At 42.0% G+C, this 16,376-nt stretch overlaps 1 protein-coding gene across 1 annotated transcript in view; it reads right to left on the bottom strand.

Annotated features, from left to right (window-relative positions):
* Positions 1 to 15,883, bottom strand: part of AACS (acetoacetyl-CoA synthetase) — a 138,251-nt gene extending 122,368 nt beyond the window's left edge. The window contains exon 1 of the mRNA XM_073627917.1: positions 15,661 to 15,883. Within this exon, the coding sequence (XP_073484018.1) occupies positions 15,661 to 15,790 (130 nt within the window). The 5' untranslated portion in view covers positions 15,791 to 15,883. The remainder of the gene's footprint in view (positions 1 to 15,660) is intronic.
* Positions 15,884 to 16,376: the final 493 nt, after the last annotated feature.

The following is a 16,376-nucleotide window of genomic DNA, read 5'->3' as shown; positions in this document are numbered from 1 at the left end:
AAATTAAAAGTCAGCAGCTACAAATACTGCAGCTGCTGACTTTTAATTGGCAACTGTGGGTGCCGGGCTGTGGCTTCACAGCCGGGCACCCACTGCGAATGCGCAAGTGGCGCCGCGCACCGTGATTGGCCGCTCAGTCATCTGGGGCCTGTAATGGGTCCCAGATGATTGACAAGAGGGAGGGAGCAGAGCTGGGCCCTTCCTGTGCCGAGGGGAAGTGATGTCACCAACCCAGGCACTGAAAGAGGCAGACTACAAGGGACCCCCTAGCAACAGGCATTTAGAGGTGAGTAAAAAAAAAAAAAAAATTTCCAATTTTTTTTTTTTTAGGCACATTCATGTTTTTTTTTTTTTTTTGGGTGGAACACCACTTTAAACATCCATTTTTTGTATGCATTGTTTAGGGTGGGGGCAGGGCTGCGAATAAGGGGGTACCACCGGTCCTCTTGTACAGGCCCAGGCCAGCAGGGTGAATCATATATGGGCAGGGAGGTTGACTGGCAGCTGAAAGCTGGCTTTGTCTCTCTCTCAGCTGCTGCAGAAAGACATACAGGAGATCAATCTCAGTAATTGCCCCCCCCCCCCCCCCCCCAACACACTGATCATCCTCACTCTGCACAATAGGTTTCCCCCCCTGCTGCCCAGGCCCCCTGTTTGACCCCTGCAGTGCTTCCGGCTTCCCTCCTCTCCTTCCTGCCAGAAGCTGCAAGGACAGTGGTGGTGGTGGTGGTGGTGGTGGTGGGGGGGGGGGGGGGGGGGGGGTCTGATAAAAATGTCATTTACCAGCCCCTTCCTTTCCTGTTATTGATGCCAATCACTCACTGTGTTCATTCATAACTGAAGCATAGTAAACTGTTTAATTGGTGGGGGCCTGTCAGGTTGGCTCTATGGTTTCTAACAGCAGTCCTGGGTGAGGGGTGTACTTGTCCTGTGGGCAGCTGACAAAATTAGTAGCACTGCTTTTCAGTCCTGAAGAAGATGCACTCTCTGTATAAAAAAAAATAAAAATAAATTATGTATGCGAGAAATGTACCACCAAAAGCAATGATATAGAACGTATGGGATGCTGGGGGATGTAGGTTCAAATTGAAGCTGGTCAGACACGTTACAATCTAATCAGTCTTGCCATAATGGAAATCGTTACCAACTACTATGTCATTTGATGTTCACCCTAACAATTTAGTTTGTATCAAATCAGAAAGGCTCTTGCAGTACAAATAGCTGAAAGATTAAAGGAGAAAGTGCAATCAAACTGCAAAGTGTAGCCACTTTTATGTGCAGACAAAAAGGTGAAGTATAAAATAAACCTGAACACAATTTGAAGCAATTTAGAAATCCAATACCAGTGGTAACTGAGCACCTTACAAGGATTCAGGGTGGATAAAAATCAATGATTTAAAAAAAATGCTTTTGTAGTAAAAATCTATCTAAAAGATAGTTTTCTATTTAAGTTGCATTGATAATTTAGTTTATTCAACATGAAATGGAGCTTAGTTATGTACCATGAGGCTGTATATTCTGCAATATTTACATTTTTGGTAAACTCATTCAATGAATCCAAGCTCTGCAAGCTGAGATAACATGCACTGCATTGATGCATTCACAATCTCACAGTAACCAAGAGATAAAACAAAGTTCAGGAATATTCTTTTATCCCATTGTTTTGCAAATCTATGTACACTACAAACTATATGATTCAATCGGTTCAGATAATTGTCGTTTTACTAACCTGACAGCTTATTCTAAGTAGGAAACCTTCATTTTAGTCGCAAATATTAAAGATTCTTACCGTCAGAAAGAATAAATCCCTAAATTTAAAGAGCACCTGTCATTTCTGATCCATCATTGCAGCGTCTGTTAGCGAGCATCCACTCACCTGTTGCCGTCACATCCCTCACCTTGTTGTGTCATTTCCGCATTACCAGCCGTCTCATTAAAGTTAATGGGACGGTCGGTGAGTCAACGGCAGATCAGAGGAGGAGCCACTGCGGATCATAGATGACAGTTGCTGTTTAAACATTATGATTTAAATCAAGTCTTTTAACTAGTGATTTAAAGCAACTTGATTTAAATCAAATCCACCCTGCAAGGATTAAAATTCATAAAAATAAACATGCCGTCACACATACAGTGTACTAATTAATGTCTCCTCCATTTTTACCTCAGTTTTACTGTTACAGCAGTTATGCAGGATCTTGAAGGATGATTGAACAGTCCAATAGGCACCAGAGTTAAGGACCAATTCACACTAATGTGTTGAGCTGCATTTCAGCTTACTTTTAAAATGTAGGTCAATGCATAGATACAGTGCCTTGAAAAGTTTTCCACATTTTGTCATGTTACAACCAAAACCGTAAATGTATCTTTTTGGGATTTTATGTGATAGACCAACACAAAGTGGCAAATAATTGTAAAGTGGAAGGAAAACGATAAATGGTTTTCAAAATAAATATGTGAAAAGTGTGGCGTGCATTTGTATTCGGCGCCCCTGAGTCAATACCTTGTAGAACCACCTTTCACTGCAATTACAGCCACAAGTCTTTTTGGGTATGTCTCTACCAGCTTTGCACATCTAGAGAGTGACATTTTTGCAAATTCTTCTTTGCAAAATAGCTCAAGTTCTGTCAGATTGGATGGAGAGCGTCTGTGAACAGCAATTTTCAAGTCTTGCCACAAATTCTCAATTGGATCTAGGTCTGGACTTTGACTGGGCCATTCTATACTAAACCATTCCATTGTAGCTCTGGCTGTATGTCTAGGACCGTTGTCCTGCTGGAAGGTGAACCTTCACCCCAGTCTCAAGTCTTTTGCAGACTCTAACAGGTTTTCTTCTAAGATTGCCCTGTATTTGGCTCCATCAATCTTCCCATCAATTCTGACCAGCTTCCCTGTCCCTGCTGAAGAAAAGCATCCCCATAACATGATGCCGCCACCACCACCATGTGGTGTCTTCAGGGTGATGAGCAGCATGTTAGTTTTCCACCAGACAGAGATTTGCTTTTAGGCCATAAAGTTCAGTTTTGGTCTCATCTGACCAGAGCACCTTCTTCCACATGTTTGCTGTGTCCCGCACATGGCTTCTCGCAAATGGGACTTCTTATGGCTTTCTTTCAACAATGGCTTTCTTCTTGATACTCTTCCATAAAGGCCAGATTTGTGGAGTGCACGACTAATGGTTGTCCTGTGGACAGATTCTCCCACCTGAGCTGTGGATTTCTGCATCCCCTCCAGAGTTACTATGGGCCTCTTGGCTGCTTCTCTGATTAATGCTCTTCTTGCCCAACCTGTCAGTTTAGGTGGACAGCCATATCTTGGTAGGTTTGCAGTTGTGCCATACTCTTTCCATTTTCAGATGGATTGAACTGTGCTCCGTGAGCTGTTTAAAGCTTGGGATTTTTTTAATTTTTTTTTTTATAACCTAATCCTGCTTTAAACTTCTCCACAACTTTATCCCTGACCTGTCTAGTGTGTTCCTTGGCTTTCATGATACTGTTTGTTCACTAAGGTTCTCTAACAAACCTCTGAGGGCTTCACAGAACAGCTGTATTTATACGAGATTACATTTCACACAGATGGACTCTATTTACTAATTAGGTGACTTCTAAAGGCAATTGGTTCTACTTGATGGTAATGGTATCAGAAATTTTCAGATATTTGTAAAAAAAAAAAAAAAAGAATTTGCAAAACCATTTATCATTTTACTTGCACTTCACAATTATGTGCCACTTTGTGTTGGTCTATCACATAAAATCCCAATAAAATACATTTACGTTTTTGGTTGTAACATGACAAAATGTGGAAACTATCAAGGGGTATAAATACTTTTTCTAGGCACTTTACATTAAAAAAAAAAAAAAAAATTGTTTTTTGTTAACACTACAATGCAGCGGTAAAATGCAGCATGTATGCATTTTAACCCAACGCATGTAAATGTGTGTAAAATGCATGTCAACACTGTGCAATGCAAGTAAAGAAAAAAATTTTTTTGCATTGTCATAAATTTTGTCCCTTTACAAGTACCAATACCAGCAGCCACCTTGGGGAATTGGAGAGTGAGGAAAAGAGCAGGGAGCGGTCTCGTCAGCATGTCAGAATTTACTGATATTGATGACTTTGTAGCTCACGGTTAAAGCGGGGGTCCACCTATCTATCGTTTTTTTTTTTGAGTTCATTCACAAACTTTTCTTCTCAGCATTACATACTCACATATTGTGTGTAATATGTCCGCCTGTGTCAGATTTCGTCGGAAGGAATAACTTATATTATTCACTGCAGGCGGTTTCCATCTTCATTGTGGGCATTTGAAGCCCACAAGCATTTATTTCCTGGATGCGGTGAACGCTGTGCTCCCAGCATTCACCGCTCATTCCCGCACATGCTCAGTGGCATCCTGGGAAGCCTGAGACTAGCTCCCAGGAGACTGTGCGGAGTCTGGGAGAGGCTAGAAACACGCCTACTCGCATGGGAGGAAAACCAGGAAGTGCAAAGAAGAATAGAAAAATAAAAAGGTAATTACGGCGATTTAAATTTTTTTAAACGGCATGTCAGCATCTAGGCAAGGAAGAGAATACATACAGATATTGTTCAAAATTTGGGTGGAACTCCGCTTTAAGCATTTTGTAAATCCTGTCAAATACTCCCAGTGCTGAGGGGTCTTCACTAGAGGGACAGCCAACCAATATCACATCACAAACACAGTCCAATGCCGGGTGGATGCAGCCCTCCTCCTCGGATGGGGATATCCTATGTGGAACTACAAAAACAAAGAAAGGAAAGGCGCAAACCCCTAGTGCATTATCCGAGTAAAAACTGAATTTATTGATAAAAAAACCACCAATAAAATGCATGCTCACAAAAGTTGCATAAGTATACAGCAAGTACATAGAAAGATGATATGAGGTAGAACATCCAAGTGTTTTTGCAGCCTCACATATGCACGCCAACGCATTTTGGGGGCACAGCTCTGAAGGGGGTGCACCCCCCGAAACACGTTAGCCTGCATATGTGAGGCTGCAAAAACACTTGGATGTTCTACCTCATGTCATCTTATGCACCTTTTGTGAGTATGCATTTTTTTGGTTGTTTTTTTTTTTTTAATCAATCAATTCTGTTTTTACTCGGATAATGCACTAGGAGTTTGCGCCTTCCCTTTCTTTGTTTTTTTATTTTTTAAATCCTGGTATAAGGTACAAAACTGCCCTTTACTCTCACGTTCTGGGAGCAATGAATGTACCCAATAGTGTCTTCCGGCTTGCCCCAATCTCCTCATACACCTCCGTAATACAGCTAGCGCAATCACAATGATTAGGGCCGTTATGCTGGACAACTTGTTTACCAAAAAGAAAAATAAAAAAAAAAAAATCTCCACTCATTCCTTCTCTAACCCGCAAACAGGAAGGGAAGTCACAGGAAATTCTGCAAAATGCATAGCATTTTAACGCACGCTAAAATGCATATCAAAGCACAAAAAAACAAATCAAAGCCCATAAAATGGATGGAAATATACATGCATTTTACTGCAGGTCAGTGTGAATTTAGCCTTATGCAGCGTACACACGGGCGGACTTTTTGACCGGACTGGTCTGACGGACCGAGTCCGGCAGACAATCTGATCATGTGTGGGCTTCATCGGACCTTCAGCAGACTTTTCCAGTCGAAAATCTGATGGACTTTAGATTTGAAACATGCTTCAAATCTTTCCGACGGACTCCAGTCCGGTTGAAAAAATCCGCTCGTCTGTGTGCTAGTCCGACAGACGAAAACCCACACTAGGGCAGCTATTGGCTACTGGCTATCAACTTCCTTATTTTAGTCCGGCTGTATTGTCAGGGACAAGGAGAGGATTTCTAATCATTTCTTGGCTCAGATTCAAACTAAAGCTAAGAATATACTAGCAAATTGTCTCATGTGATGAGCACTGGATTCTGCAAATGTCATCTGTCTATGCAATTGTTTGCTTTTCCATCAGTATACTTTGTAAAATGTTAAGATTCGCATTATGCTACATTATATCATTTGAATAATTCAGGGCAGTCAGGAATCAGAAGTATAGCTTACCTATTAAAACACTTGAACCCGTTTAGTAGATATGGAAGGGATATAAAAGGGAAGTAGTATTGATTATGAATGGAGAAAGGTGATTTTCCAACTTTCCGAGTTTTGGTATTCCTGGAGTATGGAGATGTCAGAGTTTTGGGAGGGAATAAATCTTCAACCCAGGGTTCTGGTCTTGCAATAGACCGGTAGGTATGCTGTGAGTGCAGGTGCACACAGCCCTTATAATGAAGGAATTGAGCATAACTCAAAGCTCCCATTAGGAGACAGGTTGTGTTCCATCCAGGAGACAGCACTCCATGCTCGAGGAGAGATTCCTTGTCCAAAGGACAGAGCTGAGATGGCTAAGCAAGTCTGGGGAGACAACCCAGGAGACAGAGTCATCTCTCCTACAAAGAAGCCAAGAAGTGGGCCTGTGTAGCAGGGTGCTGCAACCAAAAAAGGCGAAAAGAGCTGGGAAAGCTGAGTGAACCCAGAGGTACTGTATTGTATAAGATGGTCTGGGGGACCAGACAGGAGCCAAGGTTTAGGCCTAAACAGCAGCGCTGCTGAAGACAGTGCCAAGAGGCTTGGAATTATTTAGGTTACCTTTTTACCACTGAGCTAGGTTCCCCAACATATCACAAAAGAAATGCAGAATAGTTCATATGGTCAATCTAGTCAGTGCTTACAGAGAGCTGGGGACTCTTGCTGGTCCCCAACAGGGCCGCTGATAAGGCCCTCCTTTTTTTTTTGTCTGATTTTCTGATCACAAGTACAAGGCTTAAGGCAGAATTAGTGATCCTGCAATAATTAACAAAGGAAAACACATGCTGAGTAAAAGAGCCAAGAGAAACCCATCAAGTGTCTGTTTTGTTGGGTCTGCTGAACTGTTTGGCTACAAGAAACTACAGGCTTCTTATGGATTAATTGTATTAATAGTTAGAAATCAGCTGAAGTAATGCAGGGGAATCAGAGTAGCATTATCATAATACACAGGACATGCAGACTAAGCGATTTTATTTAATTTATTTTTTAAATGAAAGAGCTAAGCTATTAGTAGAAACCTTATCTGATTTAGAGGCAGATAAATCAGGTTTTAATTAAAGTGATTGTAAAGGCTAATTTTTTTCCCTATAAAAATAACAAACATGTCATACTTACCTGCTCTATTGCAGTGGATTTGCACAGAGCAGCCTGGATCCTCCTCTTCTCGGGTCCCTCTTCTGTGATCCTGGCCCCTCCCTCCTGTTCAGTGCCCCCACAGCAAGCAGCTTGCTATGGGGGCACCCGAGCCGAGTGACAGCTCCCTGTGTCCATTCAGACACGGAGCCCTGACCTGGCACCGCCCCCTCAGTCCCCTCACTGGCTAGCTGACTTTGATTGACAGCAGCGGGAGCCAATGGCGCCGCTGCTGTGTCTCAGCCAAACAGGAAGGTAAAACTCAGAGGGCAGAGACATTCATGGACATCGCTGGAACTAGATGGACCTCAGGTAAGTGTGAGGGGGGCTGCTGCACACAGAAGGCTTTTTATCTTAATGCATTAAAATAAAAAACCTTCTGCCTTTACAACCACTTTTAAGGATGAGGTTATATAATGAGCAGGCTTTAGCAAATTATGCTACAAACAGACATTTAGCCCAGGTTCACACTGAGCTGCGGGAATGAAGCCTTGCGATTTCACTCCCGCATGTCAGTCCCAATTTCATAGACATCTGTGCAGGTTTCTGCATAGATGTGAATGGAAATTGCAAAAAGTAGTACAAAAACTATTTTGAAATCAGTGCGGCACCGCAATTGCAGCCTCGCACCGATTAGGACGGTGCCATTGCCACCGATTTGACATGTCAAATCGCATCAGTGTGATCTAGGGCTTAGTCTTAGCATGTCAAATTGGCGGCAATTGTGCTGTCTTAATCGGTGCGACGCTGCATTTGTGGCACCGCACCGATTTAAAAAAGTAGTTTCTGTACTACTTTTTGCGATTTTGGGCTGTAATTTACATTGACATCCTGTGCAGAAACCTGCACAGATGTCTCTGAAATTGCGGCCAAAATCGGGACTGACATGCGGGAGTGAAATCGTGCGAGTTCAGCTGAACTCACATGGCTTCATTCCCGCAGCTCAGTACCTGGGCCCAAGCTTTAAAATAGAAACCCCGATAAAAGAAAAATTAATAGTTTTGTACCCACAGTAAAATCCTTTACCTCAAGTTCACTGAGGGACACAGGAAGTTTAACTTTCGGATTGCTGCTTACAAGAGGATGGGACAAATGTATGGCAGCTAAGAGTGACCTCTCCTACTAATGGCATACTTTAGTTTTGTAGCAAAGTAGTACAGATAGTAGGGATGCACCAATGCCGTTTTTTTCACTGGCGAGTGCGAGTGCCGATAGTTTCGGTCAAGTACTCACCCGATACAGAGTAAGATATCTTTACGGTGCAATTTGAGCAATACAAAATGAATGGGCTCAAATCACATTGCAAAGAATTGCATGCAATTTGAACAGGAATGCCGTTCCAGTTCGAAAGCCCTCGGGCTTTCACATTGGAGTGAGTGGAAAGGTGATTTACAGCGCCTCGGTGTGAAAGCAGCCTTAAGGTTTGACCTCCTATTATATGGTTTTGATAAATCTGCAGAAAATCTAAGTGTGTATGGGGTCTAACATAGAGCATGATCATAAAACACAGAGGGGTGAGAAATGTGTTCCTCAATGGGACTTCAAGAAAGGATTTTACAGTTTGTACAAAAATTCTCTTTCCTGTCTATTGAGGAACACAGGAGTCTTTCACCTTCAAAACTTCCAAAAGCAGTCCAGTGGTGGACTGCTTTTGCAGGGGTGGGCAACACAGCAAACAAATGTTAACAGGCCCAAAAAAAAAACATAAAAAAAAATAAAAATGCACAAACACCAAGAACTGGAGACTACCTGCAGCAAGAGAAGGCTCTCAAAAGAGAAGCCTGAAGGGCCTAATGTACAAAGTTGGCATCAAAGGAGGCAACAATGTCCACATCATAGAAAAAGCCCAAGAAGCAACTGTACATCAAATGCGAAATAGTGGAACCCGATCCTTGTGATCAAAAGCTTTAAAGATGGTTTCGCTAATCCACCTTGAAGCCTGTGTAGCCTTAACAGGGACTAGCGACAAAGGGAATCAAGCCTTTGAAAGAAGCAGTAGCTGAGGGATAGACTCTTATGTCCCGACTCACATACAGACAGTGGAAGGAGGTTTTCCTTAGGTAAACTGGAGCCAAACTGGGGAACAGAAGAACCATGTCTTGGTTGAGGTGAAGAGCCAAAACTACCTTAGGCAAAAAGGAAGTCCTGGACCTCAATACTACCTTGTCTCTATGCAAAAGCAGAAAAGGTTCTGTGCGGAATAAGGCCGCCACACCAGTTCAGACACTCTCCTCACAGAAGAGGGCTATAAGAGTACCACCTTATGAGCGAGAGTATAAAGAGGAATGTCTAATGGGATTACACAGCAGTTGATAAAACACTGAGAGAACCATACTTGAGTCTCATGAAATCACAGGAAAGGAACAGGGAAAGCTACATGGAGATGCTGTAAGGGCACAGTAGGGCCAATACTGAGGCCAGAATGTTGGTGAACACTTGATGTGCCAATAAGAGGCTGAATGGCAGAGCAATGAACTGGTAGTTTAGAGGCCCCACTGCAGAGCATAGAAATGCTTATGTGCTGCACATGCAGGTATGTCTCTTCAACTTGTAATGAAGAGAGTGTACAATTTTGACACCCTTGCCACAGTGCCGGCCCCCCACTCCATGAGTGTTGCCCTAACTGGCCTCACTAGCGGCATGGCCCTGACTGGCCAACTTTCGTATCACCAGCCAGTTCAGATGCTTTAAAAAGGCACTTGACAAATTCCCAGAAGCCAGGTAGCCAATGCATCCAAAAACCTTATTCAATTGCCTTATTTCCGTCAGCCTGTTCTATTGCGATCAAGTGGCATCCTGACTCTTCAGGAATGCCTATGGCTCCACAACTGGATTGGTCAATTCCAGAACTTGACATAAATGTGTCCACTGCCTTTAGAGAAGTCTTCTGCAAGCCCTGTAAATGCAGAAGCAGAGCCTCTACAGAGCCTGCATATGCAATTAATCTACAGGACTGTCCTCATACAATTACAGATAAAGGTTACCATTTGCCTCCATTTTGAGGAGTCTGTCTCGGGGTAAGTGGTGTCCCTGGACTTGTCCTTAGGAAACGGGCACCATAAACAATGCATTGCGAAGGGCTCCAAACCGTTACACATTGCAAGCATAATTTCAAAAATAGAGACACTCAAGCAGTGCAATGATCAATTTTGCCACACAGGACACTCCAGCTGCACTGCTCTGGACTGACACTTGCGCACTGACTTGATGAGGCTGCGTACTGCAATGCTTGCGATCAGGGTTGAAACAACTAATCGATTATGAAATTAATCGATTACTATTTTCATAATCGATCAGCCAGTAAAATAATGGGGTTAAAAAAACTAAAATGAGCCCTTTAGAGTACAAAAAGAGCAAATAATCGCTACTGTAAATATTACTTTCACAGTTCTACAGTAAAAAATTAACCCCTTACAGTAGTGATTATCTGCTTTTTTTTGTACTATAAAGGGCTAATTTCACATCTATGTGTTTTTTGGTGCTTTTTGCAGAAACGCACTACAGTTCATTTACATGATTTCCTATGGGACACGTTCACTTCTATGCTTTTTTCAGCCGCTGCATATTTGGAAAGGGTCAGGGATTTTTTTTTTTAACACAAAACAGTGCTTTTCTTTGCTTTTTTGGTTCAATATACTTCAATGGAGAAGCTGCAGAAAAGCATGTAATGCGTTTTTGAAGCAATTTGTGTTTTTTACTCTGCCCAACAACAAATTGGCCACAAAAAAAAAATGCAAAATCACGTGCGCAAAAATAAAAAAAATTCACAGCAAAAAGCACTGCAGAAACAGATCAAAAGCAAACTGCATAGGTGTGTACCGAGCCTTATGCTGGCCACACGCGGATCAATTTTCAGACGAGAATATTCAGACGAAAAATCTTTGTACATTCACTGAATAAAAGAATGTTTGAAATTTTCACTTGTTTTTAACATTGTGTTTTTAAAAATGAATGTAATTTCTCAACGAAAACCACATACACTGTCTGATAATTCCTTTGACCAAGAAATTTTCTATTATTTCCAAATTTTCCCGTCACTGTGGTTGAAAATGAACATTGATTTGACCCCACTAACGATTAGAAAAATCCAATGAACGTTCTTAAAATGACTTTTTTTTTTTTTTTTTAAGGAAGACATTGTTTATTTTTTTAATAAAAAACATGTGATCTCTGAGTCCGATGATATTTACCATATTCACCCTTTAAAATACTATTAGAGGATATATACGATGTCTCCTCTAATAGTTTATACAGTATATCTCCTCTAATAGTATATACAGTATATCTCCTCTAATAGTATATACAGTATATCTCCTCTAATAGTATATCTCCTCTAATAGTTTATACAGTATATCTCCTAATTGTATATACAGTATGTCTGTTATTCTCTGAGTGGATTTGATATTTTGCTCCCTAACTATATATTTACCACTGCATAGAGATATTTAAGAATAAATTGCCCTTTTTTTAAAACTTTACATATTAACTAAATTATACACCACACATTTTTTTTTAAGGTTATTAACCGATTAATTGAAACAATAATCGTCCAACTATCGATTATAAGTAATCGTTAGTTGCAGCCCTACTTGCGGTACACTGCCCGGCTCCTGAAGATGCTTGGCATGACCGATACACCGAAATTTATGAGTTACTTAATCCTGACCTGAGCTCTGTGTGTTACTTAATCCCAACCCCTGAGCTCTCTCTGTAACATAATCCTGACCCCTGATCAATACTTAATCCTGCCCCATGAACACTCTGTAATGTAATCCTTACCCCTGAGCTCTGATCATTACATAATCCTGACCCATAAACTCATTATGTCCATAGCAACATAGGCCGAGGTTTGATTTAACCCTTTAAGCACTGATCACTGTTACAGCTATTTGTCTTTATACTGTACTGTTTTAAAAGTCTGATTCATTTTTTCAGGGAGTGTTAAAAAAAAAAAAAAAAAAAGAAAAAAAAGGAGGGTAAGGTTGTGGGTGTGTAATTAAAAATTGTCATGGTCAGTAGAGTGTCAGATTTAATTTGAAAATCTTGTAACCCTAAAGAGGAGCTTCAGTCTCTCCCCCCCAAAAAAAAAATTAAAGTCAGAAGCTACATATACTGTTATTGCTGATTTTTAATAGGACACATACCTGCCTCTGGACCCAGCACTGTCCTCACCCAAGCTTCAGGTGCAAGCATCGTCACTAAGAGCCCTTTCATCCTGGGGCGTCGGGGCCATGGGCGGTAAAGCGCCGCCATTTTTAGCAGCGCTTTACCGTCATTTTTGCGGGGGGTTTTTGGCCACTAGCGGGGCGGTTTTAACCCCCGCTAGCAGCCGAAAAAGGTTTAAAACGACCCACTAAGCGCCACTGAAGCGGCGCTTTGCTGGCGGTTCTGCAGCGGTGCCCATTCAGTTCAATGGGCAAGAGCGGTGTATACACTGCTCCAACGATGCGGCTTGCAGGACTTTTTTTAGCGTCCTGCTCGCGCACCGCTCCAGTGTGAAAGCCAGACAGGAAAGGCGCTTTAAAGACGCTATGCAGGAGCTATTTTTAGCGCTGTAGTGCCTGTAAAGCGCCTCAGTGTGAAAGGGGTCTTAGGGAAGCCTTGCAGCTTCACAGCCTCCTTCCAACTGCGCGTGTGCAAGCCACGCTGTGCTTTGTGATTGGTACCACAGGTCCCAGAAGGCTGCAGGGTAAGGGGGGGGTGAACTTCCTCTCAGGTCACCGCAGCAATCTGACCGGAATTGGGGATGTGGGTACATGTCAAAAATCAGGTGCCCGCCCCCCAAAAAAGTTCCAAATGTAAGAGGAGGAGGGGATAAGGAGGAGGAGGAGGAAGAGCAGAACTTCCCCCTTTTGGGTGGAATTATGCTTTAACAAACTTGATTTTTTAAAACCTTAACAATTCTAAAACTATTTGCATCAAACTGACCTGCATTACAGGGTCCTACACAAAACATGAATATAAATTTACATTCCCTTTAGAGACTTGGAGAAGTTTATTTTTAGGTCTGGATAGCATAGGAAAGGGTCAGAATCTCGGTTTTATTGCTGTCTGTGTCCACATTTGGGAGATTATGCTTCATAATAATAAAAATATATTTAAATTTAGAAACAAGAAAATCCTGGACTGCCGCACTCCATAGAAAAGGCATCTTTATTGAAAAAAAAAATAGTATAAAATCCAACATGAGCTATGAGTAAGCATCAAATGATGTGAAACGCGTTAGCCATTAATCCCTGTCTTGTCCACGTCTTGATTTGACCGCTATGTTGGATTCTATACTATTTTTTTTCAATAAACATGCCTTTTCCACAGAGTGCGGCAGTCCAGGATTTTCTTGTTTCTACAGGACTTGTGCAAAGCCAGCACCTGAGAGTTCACAGTAGGGCGGGAGCACCTATTAAGGTCCGGAGGCGTAGTGAGCGCCATTCCTTTTTCATTCTTATATTTACATTTACTTAGACATTAACAAGAACATCTCTTTTTAAAGCCAACTGAGGACAGATGTTGTTTTCTACTTCCTGTTTCTGCACAGAGGAGATTTCCCCTTGCAGTGTGTTTTTCAGTGACACCAGAAATGAAGGGAAGAGGGATCCCCCAGACAGGAAGGCACACAGGACAACAGAAACTGGGGCAAGAAATGGTTGCCTTTCCTTGTTCTACAAAAAAAAAAAAAAAAAAGTGTTTGTTGCGGTTTCTGTCCCCGATTGAGACATTTTTTTTCATCACTTCCTGTTCACCTGACTCCTTGGGCTTCATACACACTGGACGTTTTTTCAGCTGTTCCTACGGATGTCTGGCATCTTTTTTCCTGCTTCTAATCTCCCCTGTATGTTATCCTATGTGTCTATGCACACACATAGGCTTTTAGCAACATTTCATAGGAGGAGCCTTTAGAGGCAGATTTAAAAAAAAGATAAAAAAAAAAAAAAAAAAACACTGCCAGCCCGTCCAGAAGCAGCAGTGTTTTGGCAGAAAAACCGCATGTAAACTCGCTTAAACGCTGGGCGCGTTTAGCGCTTGAGTGTTAATTTCAATTGCCCCAATTTGAGAGATTTGCAATCACTTCCTATGCCTCCAACATCCAAGCACTGAAACAGGAAATGGAAGGAAATCTCCCTAATGGAGACACATAGTGCAAGAACACTGGACAGTGTGTCTAAACCGACCTAAACCTGGACGAAGATTGTTTGTTTCTTTTTATTCAGTCAGTGGGCTGAAAACAAACACAAAAAAAAAACTCACTAAGGGATTTCTCCATCCATACAGGTGAATTTATTATTATTATGTAAATAGTAACTATAACAATTATAGTATCAGAGTTAATTATACTCCATGCAAATGCTCCACACACTCATTTTGAATTGTCAGTTTAGCCTCAGGCCATGGTTACTGGTGCACACATTGTGTGTGGACATCATTACTCTACATCACACATACACTCCCACAACCCGGAGTGTACAATCTGGTAAAGAAAACAATCACTGTCACCCCCAATCTCTACCAACTACACAGCAGGCACCCCCCAGTACCATGCGCAGCTATTAGCGCTCCTGCCCATCACTGGGTATTGGGTACACCAGCAATCGGGGGGGGGGGGGGGGGGGGTTCTCAGGAGAATCAGAGGATGATGCTGGATGTATTGGCGCAAGAGCGCACATTCCAGGTGACAACACTGCCACTGCATGCAGGACAAGGAAAGTGTTGTCAATCATATACAGGAAGTGTCATTTATTATTTGGACATATTACTAACAGGAAAGAAGTGCATAGTCTAATTAAGAAAAATAAATAAATAATGCTGGTGAATGATTCAGCATTTGCACAATCACCACAGATAACCCCTGCAACGTGTCTAATATGTTTATTTCCTGTAATCGTCAATGCCATCTAGTGGCCAGAATGCAATGGGTTTTCCTGATTGAGCTATTTCAGGAAAATGACACATTATGGCCACCAGATGGAGCTGATGATCACTGAGTATAAACAGATTAGGAAAAATACAGTTACACAAAATGCACACAGAATATTTGCGACGGTTGTGTGAATGCTTACGATTTCTATAAATAGAATATGTGCAGACACCATACATAAACACAATTTTTATTTTTTTCTAAATGTAGATACACCTAGGAGGGAAGACTACAAGGCTATATAGGCTGCAGTTGTACCAATATAGCATGCATTTTTGTAGATTTTTACTTCTAGAAAATACAGAAATAACAGATAAAGAGAATGTCCCTCTAATGTTTTTAGCAAACCCCAAAACGTCATCTATAACCCATGAACAAGCGCAGGCAGGCAGCTTTAAGCGCAGACATGTGGCCAGGCCATTGGTGGCTAGCAGCTCATATATTTGGACTAGTCAGGTAGTGATGTTACTTAGTGGAGTTGTGTTGCCCTGATATAACCCCCCTGTGAGCTCCCATCTTCTCCTGTCACTCACCCAGGCTGAGCCCATAGTTCCTGTTCACCCTGGCCCTGAACTGGTCCATCTGGGTGACTTTCTTGCTATCAGGGTACCACATGACTTTGGACTCCATAATCTCCTCCATCGGATCCATCTTCTTAGACATGCTGGATCTCTGGTGTGTCTGCACTTCTCTGTGCCTGCAACAGTTTGACACGCTTTTTATTTACATTGGAGAAGAGAGATGTATTCCTCCGCCCAGAGAATAAAGTAGTCCCTGACACTCTTCTGCCTGAATCAGCTGCTGTGCTCTCCAATGGGCACATTCCCTATGTCATGTCTATGTAGTTTGTAGAAGCTGCTGTGCTCCCCAATGGATACATTCCCTAGCTCATGTCTATGTACTCTGAAAAAGCTGCTGTGGAAATGACTTGCATTGTAAACGTGGGTAACATGAGGAACGCATGCTCCAGTCTATATAGGGTGAGCTGAGGTCACAAAGTATTCCTAGAGAGGAAGATCAGAGTGAATTAATTTTCTGATTGATTTCATTGAGGTTGTATTTCATAGATTAAGGCCCCTTTTCACACGTGTGCGACTTTTCCTGCGACTTGGGGCTGCAAAGTCGCATGACAAGTTGTACCCCATGATTTCCAATGAGTACCATTCATATCTGTACAACTTCAAGTCGCAGCGACTTCAAAGTAGTCCCTGCAGGGTTCCACAGTCACATAGCCTCCTGTGTTTGCTTT

Source organism: Aquarana catesbeiana, linkage group LG01, assembly GCF_042186555.1.
Source record: "Aquarana catesbeiana isolate 2022-GZ linkage group LG01, ASM4218655v1, whole genome shotgun sequence".
Classification (NCBI taxonomy): domain Eukaryota; kingdom Metazoa; phylum Chordata; class Amphibia; order Anura; family Ranidae; genus Aquarana; species Aquarana catesbeiana.
Note: the sequence above shows the minus strand (reverse complement) of the source record. Positions and strands in the feature narration are given on the sequence as shown.